This window comes from Diaporthe amygdali, assembly GCF_026229845.1.
Source record: "Diaporthe amygdali strain CAA958 chromosome Unknown NODE_1_length_4327563_cov_65_473760, whole genome shotgun sequence".
Taxonomy (NCBI): domain Eukaryota; kingdom Fungi; phylum Ascomycota; class Sordariomycetes; order Diaporthales; family Diaporthaceae; genus Diaporthe; species Diaporthe amygdali.
Genome location: NW_026517021.1, coordinates 538,344 through 553,932, shown reverse-complemented (window position 1 = coordinate 553,932; position 15,589 = coordinate 538,344). Strand labels below are relative to the sequence as shown.

Genomic DNA, 15,589 nt, shown 5'->3' with positions numbered 1-15,589 from the left:
GCCGAAGTCGAAATGGAGAGTCGAAGACACCGGGACCATCATCAGCCATGAGAACACTTTGGAACACTTTGGCCATGGTTATGTCCAAAGCATACCCTTCCAGATAGAGTATAACCGGAGAGTGACAGCAGAACGATATTCCTGGATTTTCTTGTGTTCTCAATACATGTCGGGCATCAAGACCAGCTTGAGTTGTTATGGCAAAATAGTGAATTGCTTTGGAACCCTGTGGTCGGGGAATTCTTTTTCGACGATCCGCAATGACTTGATGTTTCTGCAAATGGATGCTGTGTGAATCTGAACAATACTACGAGAACACCTTCTTAGGCAGATGCGTGGGGAAGGCCATTGAAAGGAACAGTAGCTGACCGTCGCTTCAATCGGGTAGAACCAAGGTCTTTTCTGTGTCTGTGCGTTATGCTATGTTATCTGGCCGAGATACTGGACAAGCGTCTAGGATCACCAAGCGCTGGATCCGGTGATGTGCACAGCATGCACTGGCAAGTAGATGTGTAGCAGGCCCTGCACAGCAAGCTCGTGCTACTTGAGGGAGAAGGATCGTACATGTACCTAAAAGCGACTTGCCTAACAACTCGTGTTGAGACGGTCTATTTTAATTTGGTCAGTCAATCCACCATGGTGAAGAACTGAGTAGTTGCAGTCGCTGCTTGTGATCACGATCGTGGCAGTGGGCATGTGAACATTGGAACGTGGAACAACATTACTTATACCGATGTAATACCTCGGCTATTGCTCGATCACACAAGATCTCTACGTGACGAAGCTCTATTCGTATTTACCGGAAACGCGAAAGAAGGGCTATACTATAGGTCCCAATTGAACTCCTACACCTTCGATCCCTTTCCTGGACCAGGATTCCATGCACCTCATGAACAGCTAGAGCTTCAGCTACAAACAGCGACGGTTGTGATCAACAGCAGCGCTTTCATCTTTGCCTCTGTGGACAAAAGTTTTGGTTGAATTTTCAACCAAATTATAAAGCTGTTCAACTTGGCCCATCATGTTGCAGTTGGTCTCGGAGCAGTATGCTACTTGGCTGGCCAAAAGTCAGCTTTTCCGTCTCCTTGCGCGAAAAACAAAGCATGATCTGCCTCTTGACCTTCGCGATTCCGTGGAACCGAATTGGTCGGTGCCGGTGCTGGCAACGCTTCTGGCGTTTGTGGTTGTTGCATTCCTACTGCTCGCTTGCTCAGTCACAAGATATTTCCATCGCAAGCACAAACTGCAGCTGCCACGGATACGCATGGAGGAAGGCTGGGACTACCCAGCTCTTCTCACAGAGGGCGCGCGAAGGTACCCGAACTCTCCATATATCATCACTTATAGCGGGTACGAACACGTGGTCTTCCCATCCTCATCCTTCGACGAAGTCAAGCGCCTGAGTGTGTCCCGGGCCTCGACGATCGCCTGGTTCAACCAGGCATTTTGGCAAGGATGGGCGTTCTATGGTACCGATAACCATGCTCGATACCACACCGTTGCCATCGGTCTGTCCGTGCTCTTCCCTCACGCGTGTGGATGCGCCAGGACAGTGCCAAGGCAGCATTCGAGGCCGTACTGGGACCTCAGGGTACCAGCAAGGACTGGACGACCGTGTCTCTATGGAGAACTGTACAGAGTATTGTGACCCTTATGAATGCCTCCGATCTGTTGAGGCCCGAGCTTGGGATTGATCCACGCTGGCTGAAAGCTACACATCGCGTTGACAGGGCCATGATGGTCGGCGTCGTGGGGTCTCATTACACACCTCGAAATTTGCGGCCGCTAGTAGCGCCTATTTTCTTCCTGCCAGCAAAGGTGGTGGACTGGTACATGCAGTCGCTCGTCCGGCCTACGGTTGAACGAGAGCTCAAGGCCTATGAGGCGAAAGAGGCGAAAGAGGCCGACGGTGGGCACAACTCTTCCGACGACATTATTTCCACTATCGTCCAAGATGGCGGTGTCGGCACTGGCACTGAATGTCACCGGAGCATCAAAGAAAAGTTCCCCCTAACAGAATGGCTTTGGGCCGGCGCTTCCTCCCGGCACTCTCACATGCGTCGACAAATATCACTTTGCAAAGTCACAAACGGAGTATGAAGATGTAGAAGAGATGAATCCATTGCGGTTCTACAGGATGCGGCAAAGCCCGGCCACGAGGAGATGCATCAATTCGCTATGCCAGGGCCTAACAACACCATCTGGGGCAACGGCACGCAAGCATGTCCCGGGAGGGCCTTTGCAAGCATCACAATAAAGGTCGTCCTGGCTCATCTGCTCACCCACTATGACATTCGACTGCTGCCAGGGGGCGCAAACGAGCCAAAGCGTTACTCCATGCCAAATGGTTCCAATTCACCAGATATAATGTCCAAAATCATGATACGGGACCGATTTCGATAAGAATGAGCACAACGAGACTGGTATAAGCCCAAGGAAGTCCACCCATTTTCATGCCGCTGGCAAGTCAGTATCTATTCTATCCTTGATGGGACTCGGGACTTTTGTAGTTAACATTGCTCTACTAGGAGCGAGTGAATTGTAACGTCAATACGGATAATAGGGGTTGATTCACTCTCCTGCCGCGGGAATTCAAACCAAAGAACCCGCTGTTTTTGAGTTCCCAAGACGTCTTCCAGGGCTAGATTATGGACTAGATTCCTGAATACATGAAAACTCTACGAGCTAGGAAATCTTATGTCTTTGCCTTGTCTACACTTGTTCGACCTGTATACGTTCCGCCGAAAGTACAATTGAGTCGAAGTTGGGAAGCCTGGTCCCCCTAAAAATTCACTTGCTTCCCATTTGGAAGCAGACTGCACTTCGAAAGCCTGAACTACATCCACAAGTCGCCCAATCCTCTTTATTGCCTTCCAAAATCCCACACAATCAATTCTTTCTATACACTTAAGCCTCCTAAGTCTCCATCATGAACTACACTAGTGCCCACAATCGCGAGCAGATCCTCGAGTCGGCCGATGAGGACTGCGAGGATTGCAAGCAGGCTATCAAGATCGTCTGCAGCATGCTGAGCCACACTCTCATATCTGAGACTGCCAGCTTCATGACCCTTGCCTCGGTATGCACTTCTCCAAACCCAGCAACAGCCTTGCCCTCGCCCATTTCAAGCCCACAACCCAACCACGCAACAAGCGAGTCACAAGAACAAATTCATGTTTCGCTTGTTCGTGCTCAGTCAACCTCAGTCCAGAGCGCTGACACCGTGACACTGATATCTACAGCGCAAGCTCTACCCCGTGGCCATGCGAGGCAATCCGGCCACCCCGGCCGCCACCAGCCTGCGAGAGTATCACTTCATCGTCTTGATGGTCAAGCTCGCCTCCTCCCATGCCGACGGTCGAGCTCAGGACTTTGCGGATAACCGCTTCGCTGTCCACAACCTCCTCCTTGAGGAACGCCAGCACGAGCACCTCGCCGAGCACTTCCGCATGCTCATGGGACTGTGGGTCAAGGAAGCATGGGAAAAGCAGCGAGAGGAGGACATGAAGAAGCAGCAGAGGCATGCGTGGGAGAAGAAGACGAAGAAATTACAGGAGGAGCGGGAGCGGGAGCGACACGAGGCTGAGAACAGCGACCGCGACAGCAACAGTGACAGCAACAGCGACAGCAACAGCGACGATAGAGTCAACCAGGATAGCTACTCGCCTGCGTCCCATACCGTCCAGATCGACCGAGAGGACGACGATGAGATCGTGGCGCCGAATCTGTTCGCTCTGATGGCCTCCAGAGAGAATGATACCTACGAGGACGAGGAGACGGCCTCCGAGAAGGAGGAGACCTCTTCCGATGAGATGGAAACGTCTTCCGACGAGGAGACCTCGCTCGACGAGGAGATGTTTGGCGAGTAGGCCACCGCGACGAACTATGCTAGGGCCGACCAGGCTCCGCTGCAGGTATACTCATTCGCCCATACGCGAAGACCAGAAGTTAATGATCCATGCCAAAGAAGATGCACATCAAGTCATTTGCAAGCTCAACTATCAGGTGTCAATACCATCACTCAAAGATGTAAAGGGCGTTTATAGAATAGAATGCCTTAGCAGAGCGGGACGTGGCCACGCGGCCAATTCCCATAGCGGATACGAAAGCGAGCTCTTTACAGCCATAGCCAAGACAAAAAGCTTGTATGATGCGGAGGAGGTTGGCCGAGTACAAGCAGGTTTGCCGGATAGAAGGATGGTTGGGCTGACGGTACTTTGCCGAATAATCCTCGCGGATGCACGTGCTTGGGCTGTTGCTTCGGTCTGGATATGATGTCTCATCCGGCCTGGCTCCCTGATTAGCGGTGATTCGTCCGTTGTCGCACGGCACTGGCCCTTGTACCCGCAACGGGTGGTATAAGAGTCGGACCGGGAGTGGGCCGCGGACGCTCTTGGCAGAAAAATTGGCATCTCTTGACCAAGCTTGACTCGGAGAGAAAGCTCGGGCCTTGCGGCAGTCGAGCAGCGAATCTGGGGAAACCGCAACTAGTGTGTTGTATGTTTGATGAAGAAGAAGAAGTAGAAGCTCTCAAATGAGCCCTACTACTTCAGAAGACGATGAAACCGTAGTACAGGCCATGTTCTGCCTAGCACCTTGTACTGCTTGCTCATAGATTATCCAGAGTGCTGTTCAACTGCCCTCCGCTGCCGCACCGGAAGAGTGGGTACATATCAGGGGAAACCGGGGATCTGCACAATTATCTTGGAGACCCCCACAGGCATATCCCCCAGACCCCAGGAACGGCTTCCCCAGTGACGACATAGCGGACCCTTGGGCGGTGTATTCTTTGCCGAAGTTCACGATTCTCCCCGATATAAAAGCAGCGAGAGCCGCGAACGGGCAAGACAAGATGAGTTCCTGCAGCAAGGCCCTCCTCATCATGTCTCTCACGATGCGCAAGACTCTTGCCGCTGCGGCACTCCAGCTGCCCCTCGTCTTCTCGCAGGCCACGCTTGAGGTCTCTGCTGAGAACACGTGCGTCGTCCAGCCCGGCCCCAACGGCACTGACTCGGCGCCGGCGATCATTGAAGCCTTCCACAAGTGCGGGCACAATGATGCTGCCAACAGAGGCAAGGTCGTGTTCCTCAACCAGACCTACACGGTCAAGACGGTCATGAACACGACTGGTCTTAGCAACGTCGACGTCGATCACCAGGGCACCCTCCTGTGGGATCAGAACGTTGAGTACTGGCTCAACAACTCCCTTCCCGTAGGCTATCAGAACCAGAGCAGTGCCTGGCTGTTCGGCGGAGAGGGAGTGAGGTGGGATGGTCATGGTTATGGTAGTCTTGACGGCAATGGGCAAGTTTGGTACGACTACATCAATGGAACCAACAACTACCCTGGTCGTCCACACTCAATCACCTATACCGGTGTGAGGGACACCGTTATCGAGAACCTGAGATTTGTCCAGAGTCAGATGTGGTAAGTATCCAGCATATGCAGCGCAGATCTCTCAGTGCATCCTAAATGTGAATAATTACTCACTTTCATTTTCTAGGACAATGACGATCATCCACGCCGAGAATGTGCTATTGGAGAACATCTACGTCAACAGTACAGACTTGGAGCACCCTGTTGGGTTCGACTTCTCGTCTTTGAATGTAAGAAACCCAAATTTGACAGTATATGGTGGCCAGGAGTGAGAAGTAAGTACTGACCAAGACCGCAGACTGATGGAGCCGATACTGTCTATGCCAACAACATCACCTTCCGTAACTGGGTAGTCGACAATGGCGATGACAGCATTGCCATGAAGGCGAACAGCACAAACATTCTCATTGAGAACTGCGATTTCTACACCGGATTGGGAATTGCCATCGGTAGCATCGGACAATATGGTAAGTGATGATTTTCCAACCTGGGTATTAGAAGCTCGATAGCTAAACAAACACCTCCAGACGGCCAATTCGAGACAATTGAGAACGTGACGATTCGCAACGTCACAATCAACAAGAACATGCGCTACGGCGCCTACGTCAAGACCTGGACGGGCAACAGCACCGGCTACCCACCCAACGGCGGCGGTGGTGGGCTGGGCTACGCGGCCAACATCACCTTCGAGGACTTCCACCTCAAGAACTCGTCCGGCATCTTCGCCATCACGCAGTGCACGAGCTACAACTCGGCCAGCGGCGGCTGCGACACGAGCAAGTTCAATATCCGCGACATGCGCCTCATCAACTGGAGTGGCACCGCCGCCAGCGATGTCATCAGCGACATCCAGTGCAGCGCCGCGAGCCCCTGCACCGGGATTGTGCTTGATGAGATTGATATCATCGACTCGATCAACGGCACGCGCCCGGCGAATTATCTGTGTGATAATGTGGTCGATCCTACAGGATTCAACTGTACTGGTCTGCCGTGGGAGGAAAACCCCAGGTAAAGTGACTTGTACATAGCCTCTCTAGCTTTGTAGGTAAAGAATTATATCACTATTATCCATAGCTCGAACATGGGACCCATGGATTTAAATGTCTTTGCTATGGATTTCCTCATGAGCCATGCTTACAAAGCAGATGGACTCCACAGCAATTGCTTCAAGTCAAGGAGAAGAGCGCGGGCGGAGGGCTGAAGGATAGAGACGTGGTAGTGTTGCAATTGCAAGAAGTCAAAAAGGCTGTTCCTCAAACTAGCCTACTGAATGTAAGTCGAAATTGTCCCCTGAGATCAGTTAACTCGAGATCAACAGGTGGAATCATGTCTCCTGCGACCAGGACGTGGCAACGTAGGCAGATTCCAGGCTTATGGTGCGCTTTGTGCTTGACCGTATTAAAATCACGAACGGGGACGTAATGAATCGCGCTTGCATGATGAGACTTAAGGGCCCGGTTTGGCTTGGTGTAATACAAAGGGTCCATACAAGACAAAGCACTTCGCTTCTCAAGTCCACTAACTTTCCCGCTACCGGCTGGACAGAACAAATAGAGCTTCCGGTGGCAACACACAAAGAGCTTTGTATGACGAATACAGGAAGCGAGCCGTGTGATTGTCAGCCACAAATGCCGCGGACGAAAGACATTGTACGCTGATAATATGCTAAGTGGCATCACAGACAATAAGACCTCAGATAGTACTCAAGATGTCGGGTATTTAACTTCGAGCATCTCTCCCGCTGAATTATGGAGAGCTCACCACACATCTACTCAACTTCAATCATCACAAATACTACAACGACTAGTAAGGACTTTTCCAAAATCAACCCAAGAACACCATTCCTATCTCATCAACAGTACATTTTAGTCCATACGCAATCATGTGCTGCGTAACCAGCGAGATGGTCGGTGGATCCTGGAAGGTCCCGGGAGGCAAGTGGGTCTCCTCTGACCCTTTGTCCCAGTATGTCAAATATTCCCCGAAATCCAAGCGCGGCAAACCTGCCGGCCGTCGCGAAGAAGTTGAGAAGTTCTCGTCCTTCGGGATTAATGTCCTTGAGCGCGCGTTTAATGGCGGTTTTGACAGGCCGGATCACGCACAGCTCTCCGGGTGCAGTTGCACCGGCTGCTGGTACGCCACCCGCAAGCAGCTCGCTATTCACAACCGTGTCATTGGGTCTGGCTATAATCAGCGCTTTGCCCGCTTTCTTGAGGATAAGTCGAAACAGCGCCGTCGTGCGGCGAAGCGTGACGTGCGCGCTGGTTTGCTGGATGCTGAGGACGACGAGTAGGTGGTTGAATAGTGGTAATTCCACTGATTTGTTTGGATCTTATGCAAGTCTATAGTCGCTATGTAAATTGGCATTAATTTGATTTCCGCTTTTCAACATCCAGATCGCTTCAGGAATTTTGTTTTGTTCCAAATTCTTGAACATTTTGAACCGATCCATCAAGGGTAAGTGAAAAAGAAAAGTACCCTGAGATTTTGCATTGCGTCTGTCCGCATGTATTCAAGCGGTCTTTGCAATTGTTGTATTACTGGTTAAGTGCACTACACTGATAATTTTGACTTTGAGTTGTTCTCTGAAAGAAAGGTCAAGCGAAACTGAAAATGTCCAGCAAACCTACAGATGTCTAGTGCGCTGGCATTTGCGCAACCATGGTCGTGCATGTGGTCCTGAAGCTCTGACAGTTTTTGTGGCAGAGATATGAAATCTTTTTTTTCGACATGATAAGATCATTCTTTGCCCACGGAGTTCTTCTTACAATAGAGACATTTGACCAATACTTCTTTGATATCATATCAGCCATGGGTATACATTAGCAGATATCCGATGGACGTACCTACCTCCGAAATAGTTAAAGAGATCTTTGTGTCGCTGAATGGCTACTCAAGGCGGAGGCGAGAGACAAAACCGGGCAACAGAAGAGAGTGGGGAAAAATCGAAGTCTTTTGTTGCCATAATGATTATCGATTTGGGGACTCGGAGCCTTTATTGTGGTCGAACAATGTCGCAGGACAAGTCACTATACCCATGTGACCTATAACGGCACGACACAAATTACGTCGATACTTAGATGACTTGAACTAACAAATGGCGCATCTCAATGACAATGGTCCTCTGGGCCACGGTGTGTAGTTATTCATGCACCGAGCCAGAGGGGAGAGGTCGTGGTGCTCGTATAGTGAGTTGACTGCAAGCTAGAATGGGTATGAAGACCCGCTTAATGATTCTGACTACCAACCCTTTTGTGTGAAATCATTTCGCCCGAGGACCTGCACATGACTTAGCTCAACTGCAATTCAACTAGGTATTTTGTTTCAGTTCATCTCTTGACGGAAAAAGGACTCGATCTTTATGAGTATCAAACATTTCACGTAACATTCTTTTCACAAATGACAGATTTTGTATGTAGATGAAACGACATAGTGAATCTCGCAAGATAGAAGGAATTATAATTTCAGTCATCGAAAGGATCCTGTTTTCTAAACTTTAAATTGAAAATTTGATTTGGGAGAGTAGTGAATGTCGCCAGAAACCGGACGCAGTGAAAATAAAAACTGCACCTACCATTCGAGGGCCATGACAGCACTTGTTGCTCATTTATTTGAGAGGCAATCCACTTGGAACACCTACAATCTTGACCTCGTGCCAAACATTCGACTTCCAGAGCATACCTGGCTTTACCTCGAGTTTACACTCTTGCATCTAAAAAGGAAGAGAAAACGCCGAACAAATATTGCATCCTTTGCGACCACACGGAATCTGCTGAAACTGTGCCGCCCTCGGCTCATGAACTCGCTGGTCCTGCTGGCGTCTCTGTACCGCGGCCTCCCACTCTGCTCGAATGCCTTCGTCACAACCTATGTCCTCGTCTGCCAAGGCTAAATGGCAAGGCTCATCAACAGCAGGATCATGCTCGACGATTGGATTACCAACGGGAAGATTAGCAAATCGAACAAAATCATCGAGACCTTGAAATCCCATGTCAACTGGGCCGAACTCATCGCCTGCCGTAGAATTTGCTTGCGGGGCATCCTGCCCAAAGGCAGGCTGCTGAAAGGCATTGCCGTTAGGTTGAACCATCAAAGGCAACTCGTGGCCAGGGAAAAAGCCAACGTCTACATTCATCTCCGGTGAGATGACAGCTTCCGAAACATGCTGGTTAATGTTGAACGGTTCTTGAATGCTCACGTCGTGCTGAATTTCAACGCCAAGGTCCTGGTCCACATCTCGGGGGACTGCGCCGTTGTCTTCGCGCTCCCTTTCGCTGAGGGCTAGAAGATAGCCTTCACAGAAATGAACAAACCCTTCAATAGACTCACCATTGTGATTAGGAACACCGTTGTCGGACATTCTGACTCTGGAGATGGATATCTACTGCAGATGTATAGTCGGCGATCAGGTCAGGTTGTGTCTGGGCAGATTATGGTGGGTGTAAGTGATGATGAATGGTGAGGATTGTATGGAGCAGAGTACAACCAGCAATACCTGCGACATTTATGTGCGTATAGTGATGTTCCAACAAAATAATTCAAAAGTCAATGCCTTTGTAAGGAGGGTTGAAGAGGTCAATAGCATTGTCTTCAGTCCTTATGCATAACTCTATCGACCATGTGGAAAGGACCGACAGTGGCACAGTTTCTAAACAAAGCCTGTGCCCACATACTTGAAAGGCTGGGACCGTCAAAGGCGCGGGATTGAAGCGATCAAATCCCGACACGGTAAAAGCTGCTACCAATTCAACGCCGCGCAAATGGCACAGAGTGGTAGCCAAGCAAATAGGCCCCCGATTGAAAGCATCGTATCATTAGGTCTTCATAACCTCGGAATATCTTGGGAGGTGTTCACTCCGCTGTGGCTCAGTATGCGTTCCCGTGGCGTGCTTCTCATCATAAGTCGAGACATACTCCTCGTGTCCGTCATCGTAAACAATCTTGACAGGTTGTGCTTTGGCCTGGCGTTCTTGTACGACGCCGTATTGCTGCTTTTCGGGATCGGGCAAGTGAGGTTGTCGAGGAATGTGGCGTGCTTCCTCCTGTAGTTGACGCGCTTCCTAGTTTTGAGGGTCAGCAGGCTTTCTGAGTATGGCAGAATTCCCAGACGTCAGGCTATCCTCCGAGAAAACAGACGACGACGTACAATCTTCTTGTTTCGGTTTTCAATGGCTTTGGTGACCAGTGTTCGAATCAGTCCCGGTCTACAATGGCCTGATCCACAGCCCCTTCGACCATGGTAGGCACCAGGGGCAGGGTAAGTGCTGCCGCCTGCTGGTGCATATTCCCTGTAAGCAGCGACGCGTCTCTTGGAACCGCACATTATTCAGGCTGCGTTTTGCAAACAGGGAGGCTGTGGTTGATCTGGAAATGGAAGTGCTTGAGATATCGGCGTCGAGTATTGTTCGATGTAGAGATGAGCATCAACTTGGCGAAGCATTATGGATAATCCTTAGGCAAGCATGCAACTACTTATGTACTCTATTTAATCTGTGAAGGCTGCCTCGCATCGATGAAACGTCTTCATCTCATCTGGTCTCAAGACATAGCCAATTGTGCTGAAGTCATACTGCTTAGCATCAGGGATGACGCCAGTCAGCTCATTGTAGTGGGTGCGAATGCGCCTCGCAGCGGAGAGAAATTGGGCCGGACGGGCTTTATGGGGAAAGCTTGTAGTAGGGGACGGCCCGATGGAGACCAGACTGACGGTGGGCACCCCTCGCATTCGCACGTGAAAGGGAAGCACTAGGCTTAACAAAGCCTCATTTAGTGTGTGTGTGGCTGAATGACATGACGTGTTTTCGTCCGAAGGTACTACGACGGCACTAATATCGACATTTGATGCGATCCAACTGTTGACTGGAAATATTGATTAAGTCTGCTCCCTGGCCAATAGCTAGCCCTCAAATGCTCAGTCGGAAGGATTAGAGACATGAACGAAATCCATCGCTCCAACGCTATCTGCGGCACAGCAAAGAGCTGAAGTATGAGGCCTATGAATTTCCAATGACGCAAGTAGTTGTATCGTGAGTCTGTGGGAATCAGAAGACGACCCATCTATTGCATGTCATTTCGGTGGAAACCCAGACTCAACTTTCCCCCATCTCAGTCCGAGCATGTTTCGTCACTTGTAACCTGAACACAGCTGCGGCAACCGGTCTCTCGCATACGAGTCCCCACATGCTTGATATATGAAAAACTCGTACTGCTTCAGTCCAAGTTCATATTGCTTAATCCTGTTCACCAGTGCCGCGACAGCCAGTCCCATGTCTAACAACGCAAGCGTACCGGCAGCCGCTGCGACCCAAAACGTTAAGGTCGGCATGAGATTCTTGCCTTCGTCATCCAGAAGCAACTGTTGTATGCCGGTCGTTGGGTCCTGAAAGATCTGGTGGATATTGGCGAATCGACCCCTCCACAAGCGAGAGTCGCTCAGGAGCAGTTTCCTAGGGCGACCACAGAGTCCGAGCCCATAGAAAGCCATGTCATGCTTTTCCAACATCCTCTTCGTTGGCTGGTTATGGAAGGGAAACAGCAGGCTCAGGGTGTCTATAGCCTCCTCGAATAGCTGCATATCTATCTGTCCGTCATCTGTGGAGGCCTAGTTGGTCAATGTATGTTTTGCGTCGAATGAATGAACTACTAGTTAGTAGATGACAAACAAGGTAGAGATGAAAGTCACCTGTTTCGACTCGCACGTATCCTTGCGAGAATCGCGGCCGTCGAGGCAGGGATAGGACGCGGCGGGCCACTCCCGTGCGCTTGAATCCAGCTCTGCTTCTCCTCCACCTTGTGCTCCGGCCCCTGGTCCACCATCCACGCCATTCCCGCCGACCCAGGATACGGCTGAGGTTGTGCAACCGTCTTAGCAAGCAAGATCTCAGAACGCAAGCCCATGAGCCAGGGATGCACAGCTGCCATTGTCCATCGTTAGCCAAATGGGGCTCGACCGAACTCTTTTTCCAAGCCTCGACTCACCGCTGACGTAGTCGTGCACCGTGACGAAGTGACCGCCCGCAGCCGGCGTGACCACAAGCTTCTGGCCCCTCTTCCCGAGCGGCCGATCCTGCCCGCAGCATCGGACGAGGAACTCCGTGTCCGAGTCCTCCTCCCAGCTGCCGTCCTCCTTGGGCTCCGCCGCGTACGGCCTATCCTCATCGCTTAGATCCCCATACGTGACATACTCCGGGTCGGCGGGCTTCCCCTCGTGGTGCCCGTGCCACGCCACCCAGTTGAACTCCCACTGCTCCAGATCGTAGACGGTTGCCTCGACCGACGAGACCTTGGGGCCGGTCAAGGGCAGCTGCGCGATCTCGTGCCAGATTCCGCCGCCGAGGGTCTGCTGGAAGTACGGCTCGAGATCGTCCGCGCTACAGGACGTCTTCATGACGGAGAGGGCGGTGGGGAAGACGCCCTCGAGGGGCCAGAAGAGACGCTTGGCGGCGGGGGAGAAGACGACGGCGACAGTTGGATCGCCGCGGAGCTCCTTAAAGGAGCGGTACGGAGGGCCCTTGTCCGACGGGCCTGCTGGTTGGGAAGACGTTGCCATCCCATTTGTGTTGATGTTTGGGGCTGTGAGGTTGGGTTGGACAAGCACGCCTTTTCGTGTGCTGAGGGTGCGCGGGCGGCGGGCACTTTATTCCAGCTAGACTGCTACGACTCGTATTAGACCTGATAGATTGTGAAGGAGCAGGCAGGCCTGATCGATAAGCAGGCTTCTGCAGTAACCAACCGCCACAGCCCTCAGCCACCAGCCTTGACTCTTCTCTTTCAAGCCCCTTTAATTAGAATTTGCATTATAATTGTCAATTTATACGAATTACTACACTTTGCAAATTTTGATATTCATGGGTTTAATCAAGCACCTGAAGGAGCAAGCCTTTGTGAAAGGAGCCAGATACTCAACGCCAAGCTATAGGCGACATCCTCAGATCAGGACAATTCGGTGCGGTCTAGAGTATGACAAGTTAGAAAATGATTGAGAGATTAATGACCCCTCAGGAGTGATATTTGATTCACCGCCAGCATGAATCGAGACTAGCATATATTTGCACCGGCCGTCGAAATCTACTGCACTCAATCATAATATACACGTCTCCAAACACTACTTGTATTTGCCACTATGCTGTGCTGCATACACGCGTCTCCTCCATTACACCCAACTATGCCAGCTCCATCCCTTTCGGTACTGATAAGGTATTTGTGGGCCCTCTGAATCAATAATGTATCCAGGCTCGCACCTTTTGTATGCTACTTTCGCCTGGTTTCTGTAGAATGGGTTGAAGCGTACTTGCAATGCTTCCGAAAGGCTGTGCACGTCTTCCTGCGGGTGAAGAACTTTCCACGGCTCGATGCAGGTATCACCTTTGCAAGATTTGAGTACCATCATCAGGGCATCTAGTCGGCTGATGACAAGAGAAAGGCGGGTTCCCAAGAGCATGACGCCTTTTTCATTGGAGTCGGCCGAGTAGAGATTATGCAGCTGGCCGGGGTCCGTCTGGTGAATCAACGTGGTCAGCCAGGCTTTCTCTGGAAATGAAACGGTATCCGGAATGGACTGCCTGCCAAAATTTTGACTTACCTCCAAATTGTACAGCTCATGCTCATTGTTGCACCAAACCGAGTAGTAGAGATTGTACCCCTGCCCGATCACTCTCACTGCTTTGTAGGTATTGTTCCTCAGAACAAAGTTTCCCTGGCCATCGTATCCTCCACCCTCGCCTTCTGCGAGTGCAAAACCCCAGTACTCAACAGCAACATGCTCATGTCGTTTTGTTTGCAATGAGGCATCCAGCTCTTCACCATTGTCGTCGATCCCCGTACCTTCCACGCCAAGGGGAATAGAAGTACCATCAAAGTTGGGCCGGGCATCTGATCCGATCATCTTCAAAATAGTCGGTGCCAGATCGATATGAGTAGTCACAGCGTCCTCAACGTGCCTTTTTGGAACACCTGGGCCGCGAATGATCAACGGCACTCGAATATCTTCCTCATACCCGCACGTCTTACCTGGCGGCAAGCGGTGTTGGCCAATGTGGAAGCCATTGTCAGAGCTGAAGATCACGTACGTGTCATCCAAGATCCCGGCCTCTTCAAGTTGTATCACAAGCTTCTCCACCAGCTCGTCCACTGCTTGCAGGGCTCGCAGTCGTTGTCGGTAGTAGTGATCGAGGTACTCGACGGCAGAGGCATTGTGCTGTGCCAGCTTTCGCACCCATGAAGCACCGCTAGGCGAGTCTGGGTTAAAGTTGTCCGTCCTGGGGATTTTGACATCTTTGAACAGGCCGGCATGGCGGTCCGCGGGAATAGGTTCCGTCATCAACGGCAAAGTTGAGCTGTCATGGTCAGGATCGATATCAGAGTGTGGTGCTATGGGTGCCACTGCAAGGAAGAAGGGCTTGTCTGATCCAATGGCATCTTGGAGAAGACCTTGCGCTTTGCTAGTAATGAGGTCAGATGTATGTTCATCATGATGATGCACCGGTGGTTCTCCATTGGTTTGGTAGATGGGATGCAGGTAAGAGTAGGTTCCCGGGTCGAGTAGAAAGTCCGTCGATGTCCATGCTGCTGGGAATGGCTTATTGTAGTTGTAGATAGTGTGCGCGTTAAAGAGCTTGCCGGTATAATACGTGTTGTAGCCAGCTTCCTGTAGCCACACCGGGAGGTAATTGCTATTCAACCCTTGCGAGATAAATTTTGGATATCCCCCGTAGGGTGGATGCACATCGGTTACGTTGGTGTTATGTGGTTGCTTGCCCGTCCACAGAGACACCCGGGAGGGACAGCAAATTGCGGTTGTGGTGAAATGGTTTGCATATGTAGTCCCCTTGTCTGCGAGGTACTTCTTAACCAGAGGCATGTAGGAAACGGAGTCCATGGCCGCATCTTGGTCATCTGTCAGGATGAAGACCACATTCTTCGGCTTCTTCGCAGCACTGGGGCCACTCGTTTCGCTGCCAAGAACCGCTTGAGTATCATCTTGGAGTGACAGATTGGCGCGGGCAAGCCCTGCGTATGTTAGGGCAGCTAGCCAAGCTGACCAGAAGACGGGTTGGAGATGCATGCTGGCCGTAACTGTCAGAGCCGCGCTATTACTTTGGGCAACTGCTGAAAGTGTCAGATTTGAGTAGACACAACGTGAAATATCGGTTCGAGGTCTGTCTCGGTACGACTCGGTAGAAAGTCTAAATTGCGCCACGAAACGTAAATATGC

General features: G+C 51.0%; 5 protein-coding genes across 5 annotated transcripts; 2 read left to right on the top strand and 3 right to left on the bottom strand.

Annotated features, from left to right (window-relative positions):
* Positions 1 to 1,264: 1,264 nt before the first annotated feature.
* Positions 1,265 to 2,403, top strand: J7T55_005726 (uncharacterized protein; the record flags this gene model as incomplete). Its single annotated transcript, XM_053136482.1, has 3 exons — positions 1,265 to 1,512; positions 1,554 to 2,094; positions 2,137 to 2,403. The coding sequence occupies 3 exons, from the start codon at positions 1,265 to 1,267 to the stop codon at positions 2,401 to 2,403; spliced, it is 1,056 nt and encodes a 351-aa protein (XP_053000497.1).
* A 526-nt stretch (positions 2,404 to 2,929) lies between these two features.
* J7T55_005725 (exo-rhamnogalacturonase B) lies at positions 2,930 to 7,669 on the top strand (the record flags this gene model as incomplete). Its single annotated transcript, XM_053136471.1, has 10 exons — positions 2,930 to 3,079; positions 3,243 to 3,865; positions 4,098 to 4,212; positions 4,616 to 5,427; positions 5,504 to 5,606; positions 5,675 to 5,843; positions 5,904 to 6,384; positions 6,522 to 6,648; positions 6,976 to 7,025; positions 7,276 to 7,669. The coding sequence occupies 10 exons, from the start codon at positions 2,930 to 2,932 to the stop codon at positions 7,667 to 7,669; spliced, it is 3,024 nt and encodes a 1,007-aa protein (XP_053000496.1).
* A 1,419-nt stretch (positions 7,670 to 9,088) lies between these two features.
* J7T55_005724 (uncharacterized protein) lies at positions 9,089 to 9,736 on the bottom strand (the record flags this gene model as incomplete). The annotated part of the gene is made up of 1 exon (XM_053136460.1): positions 9,089 to 9,736. One exon carries the CDS (start codon positions 9,734 to 9,736, stop codon positions 9,089 to 9,091), a length of 648 nt encoding a protein of 215 aa, XP_053000495.1.
* A 454-nt stretch (positions 9,737 to 10,190) lies between these two features.
* J7T55_005723 (uncharacterized protein) lies at positions 10,191 to 10,699 on the bottom strand (the record flags this gene model as incomplete). The annotated part of the gene is made up of 2 exons (XM_053136449.1): positions 10,191 to 10,436; positions 10,523 to 10,699. The coding sequence occupies 2 exons, from the start codon at positions 10,697 to 10,699 to the stop codon at positions 10,191 to 10,193; spliced, it is 423 nt and encodes a 140-aa protein (XP_053000494.1).
* An 801-nt stretch (positions 10,700 to 11,500) lies between these two features.
* J7T55_005722 (arylsulfatase) lies at positions 11,501 to 15,439 on the bottom strand (the record flags this gene model as incomplete). The annotated part of the gene is made up of 5 exons (XM_053136438.1): positions 11,501 to 11,967; positions 12,075 to 12,290; positions 12,355 to 13,010; positions 13,617 to 13,873; positions 13,958 to 15,439. The coding sequence occupies 5 exons, from the start codon at positions 15,437 to 15,439 to the stop codon at positions 11,501 to 11,503; spliced, it is 3,078 nt and encodes a 1,025-aa protein (XP_053000493.1).
* Positions 15,440 to 15,589: the final 150 nt, after the last annotated feature.